The sequence below is a fragment of the Chaetura pelagica genome, unplaced genomic scaffold, assembly GCF_000747805.2.
Source record: "Chaetura pelagica isolate M959 unplaced genomic scaffold, ChaPel_1.0 scaffold69, whole genome shotgun sequence".
Lineage (NCBI taxonomy): Eukaryota > Metazoa > Chordata > Aves > Apodiformes > Apodidae > Chaetura > Chaetura pelagica.
This window is the reverse complement of record NW_009970724.1, coordinates 436,922-440,712: the sequence shown is the minus strand read 5'-3', so window position 1 is coordinate 440,712 and position 3,791 is coordinate 436,922. Positions and strand designations below refer to the sequence as shown.

At 56.7% G+C, this 3,791-nt stretch overlaps 1 protein-coding gene across 1 annotated transcript; it reads left to right on the top strand.

Moving 5' to 3' along the window:
• The first annotated feature begins 373 nt into the window (after positions 1-373).
• Positions 374-1,087, top strand: LURAP1 (leucine rich adaptor protein 1). The gene has a single exon (XM_010006691.1). It carries the CDS (start codon positions 374-376, stop codon positions 1,085-1,087), a length of 714 nt encoding a protein of 237 aa, XP_010004993.1.
• The last annotated feature ends 2,704 nt before the right edge of the window (positions 1,088-3,791 follow it).

Sequence of the window (3,791 nt, the reverse complement as noted above, 5' to 3'; positions counted from 1 at the left end):
ATTCCTGCCTGGTCCCTCTTGCCCTGCCTGCTGCCTCCCAGGGCTTGGGAGATGCTCTGGGCTCAGATCTGCACCAAATGCCTCCAGTTCCTTGATTACCTCTGTCCCCATCAGGAACAGTGACATAAGTGCCCTGGATTTGTTTCTCCAAGAGCGTTGACAGCCAGTGAGTGCCATAAGTTGTTGGTCCCTAACGGTGTGTCCCCAGGCCTTGGCAGAGTCCCCTGGGATGGTTCTCTGCAGGGTGTTCCCCTCTGCCCTACTGTTCATCAAGCAGCTTGGGAGACTTGTGGCCACCACGGTGACACCTCTGCCAGGATGGGTTGGGTCTTGGGTCCTTCAGCCAGCGGGGTCCCCTTGGTGACCCCCTAAAATGCACTCTCTGTCTCCCTGCCAGGCTTACCTGCGAGCGGTCGATGTGAAGATCCTGCAGCAGCTGGTGGTGGTGAACGAGGGCATCGAGGCGGTGAAGTGGCTGCTGGAGGAGAGGAGCACGCTGCCCAGCCGCTGCAGCAGCCTGACCAGCAGCCAGTACAGCCTGGTGGAGAGCCAGGCAGCCTCACGGCGGGGCAGCTGGGACAGCCTGCAGGACCCCAACGACAGGCTGGACAGCATCTCCCTTGGTAGCTACCTGGACACTCTGGCTGATGACATGGATGAATATTCCCAAAACGCTGCTGAAACCACCGTTGCATCCATGCCAGGCAGAGCCCTGGTCAGGGCAGAGCAGGATTGGGTCAGGATCGACCCTGAGAGGGGTCTTGCAAAGCAAGAAAGGGGCAGAGCGGAGCACGAGTGGCCCCACGGGGACTTCTCCCCACCCGGGCTGCCCCAGGATCACCGGATTGCTAAGGAGCCGCAGGTGGCCAATGGGTATTTGGGCCAGCAGCCCTCCTCTTTGGAACCAGGCAGAGACACCAAATTACCTTTAGGAGCTGGGGAGAGGCTGGGGAAGGGGAACCTGGGTGGGAAGGCTCGGAAAGCTGAGGCTGACTTGGAGAACTGCAAACTCAACAGCAAACTGCACCTGGAGTATGATGCCCACTGGCGCTGGCTCCAGTCTCAGGATGATGTGACATTCTTGTAGCCCGTGGCTTTGCCTTCCCAGTCCAGCTCTCCTGACTGCCTGGCTCTGCTTCACTTGTCTCTGCTTGGAAGAGCTGGGGTGGCTGGGGAGGTGGCTGGCTTGGTGGTGTTGCACTGTTCGTTGGACCCCCTGCCAGTGTTTGGTGATGCAGTCCTAAGGGGCAGGATGCCTGACCTGCAGTGAATTTCTGGGAGGGGTGGGATGAAGTGGGTCCCTGCAAACTTAACTTTTGCTCTGGGGTGGTGCCTGCAGGTGGCTGGTCACTCCTCTGCTGTTCTTGATGTTGGTGACAGGGAAGAGCTGGTGGGGAAACTTGAGGCAGCAGGACTTCTGGGACCTTTCCACTTTAATCCTCAACCTCCTTTCTTCAAAAACTGGGGACCCTTCCCCCAGACCGGCTACCCAGATTGGATAGGAGATGCTCCCCATGCATTCAAAGCTCAGTGGCACCAGCATGCTTGGTGCAAGCTGCAGGGCAGGACCATAAGCAGGGCACCCCTGTTGGATGGGCTCATCTCCATCATCGTGGCCAGTGGCCATTCAGGGTAGAATTGACCTGGGGCACTTGGGGTTTGGCCACAGCACATGGTGGATGCTAAAACTCCCTTGGCTAAAACTTCCCTGTGAGTGAAGCTCTGCCTGGTTTAAACACCTCTGTGAAGCCAATCTGAAGCATGATCAGGGCTGTCACTGTAGCTGCTCCTGTTGGGCTGGGGAGCCATTTACCGTGCCCCATGAAGGAAGGCTAGTGGTGGGGACTTCTCTTCCCTGTGTGATTATATGAGAAGGGCAAAGCACTGGGTGGGAGGTGAAGATAGGATATTCCCAATTTGTTTCTGGACTGTTTCCCAGCTTGGGACCAGGTCCTTCAGAACCCCCAGGATGTGGCAGCGTATAGGTAGCCTTGTAGAGCCTGTGGGGCCCAGACTCCAAAAGGCTCATTACTTTCCCTGATGCAGCTTTATGGAGCCATGGCTGGGATTCTTCATCCATGTGATGAACAATGCCAGGTCTCTGCCCCCCACCAGCAAACAGAAACACGAGGCTCCACTGCTGGGGTGGATCTGCAGTGACCCTGGAGACAGCTTCTCTGTCCTTTTTAAAAGCCTTGCTTTCTGCCTGTGCCTTTCACTCTTCACCCACCATTCCTCCCAGCACACTCCTTGTCCCTTGCTGGCTTGTCGAGCATGGCTTGCAGCTGGAGCTGTGTGTGAGCTCAGGCAGGACCTGCTCCCTTCACTGGACGATGCAGGGAAGGATCTGCAGCCCCCTGCTTCAAGGAGAGGGGCTCTTCCATGTGTGTGGATGAGCCTGGAGGGTCCTGGCTTCACAACCTGCTGATGTGTCTGTCCCTGGCTGTGACAGCTTTGCTTTAGCCACCGTGCTGTCATTCCTCTGCCTGCGCATATTGCAGCCTGGCTCTTCCCTTGCTGGGGTGGTGGGAGTGGGGACAGCATCTTCTGAGGGCAATGAGAAGCCAAGAGGGAAGACCTTGCTGTGACATTTCCTAGATGTGATCTGGCTGTGGTTAGGAGGGCGGTCAGGTGCATGACAGGCTCAGCTTTGTGTCTCTGAAGCAGTCCCTTCAGTGGAAACTACCCTCCTGAGGGTAGTGCTGAGACCCCCAGGCACCCTCCCTTCCCCTGCAGATCCTCAGGGCTTCCCTGAATCGATATGGAGAGCAGGACAACATCCAGAACTCCCAAAGATGGCATCTGCCAAGGACCTGGGGGGAATTCCAGCAAACTGGGACAGGGTTGCCCTACATGAGTGTCCTGCCTGCCTCCGAGCAGCTGTGCTTGGCTTGTTGTTGCCTGTGAGCAGCTCGTGGCTCCATTGCTGCTGCTGAGCCACCAAGTCCCCCAAGTCTGGCTGTCCCCCGCTTTCCTTATAGCCCTGCATGCGATGAATCAGCTGAGGGTCCCAGGAGGAGATGGGCTATGTCCTCCAGTGCTGTTAAAATAATCCTTGACAAAAAATAGCTGGCTTAATAAATGGTAGTGCTTCTCCCAGGCTGCACTGTCAGTGCTTTGCTGAGCTCATTGGGGGGGGGCTCCAGGGGAAGGGGAGACGCTTCAGCCCTAAACACCTTTGGGCTGCCAGCAGCAGTGCAGGCAGGGCACAGACCACCAGTCCAGCGATCTTTTCTCACACCAGGGTGGTGACATCTAAAATCATGCTTCCTGAAGCAGCTGAGTACCAGAGCACATCTGTTGGGAGTGAGTATGCTGGTGAGACTGGATGTTCAGGAGGTGAGGCATACTGAGCTCAGCTGAACTACAGCTCCATATACAAACAGGAGCTTCACCCTTCCTACCCCACATTTTGTTTGGCAGGTGCATTAGCTGCACTGGGGTCTCTGTTTGCTTCCCTTGTTCTGCAGCTGCAGCTTTGGCTCCTGTGGCCTCCTCCACCCGGGACGTGCAGTGGGTCTGGGTGCAGGACAGACTTCTCCAGCCTGGCGTGGGGTAGGAGGAGCCACAGCTCTGATTTCAGGCTGCTGGGATTTGCTCCTGGGTGGGTCCCTTTAAAACCATTAGCGCCAGTGCTCGCACAAACATCAGCCTTTCCAAAGCAAATGCAAACAGCTTATCCAGCCCTGCCACCCCAGCCTCAGCATCCGTCCGGGCTCCTGGCTTGGAAACCATGAACTTTTGCAGAAGAAGGGGTGGATGCTGGAGCCCGATAGACTTGGCAGGATTTC

What these genes read in the sequence shown, in the direction of transcription:
- LURAP1 (XM_010006691.1), top strand. Translation starts at nt 374, where the DNA reads ATGCACTCTCTGTCTCCCTGCCAGGCTTACCTGCGAGCGGTCGATGTG.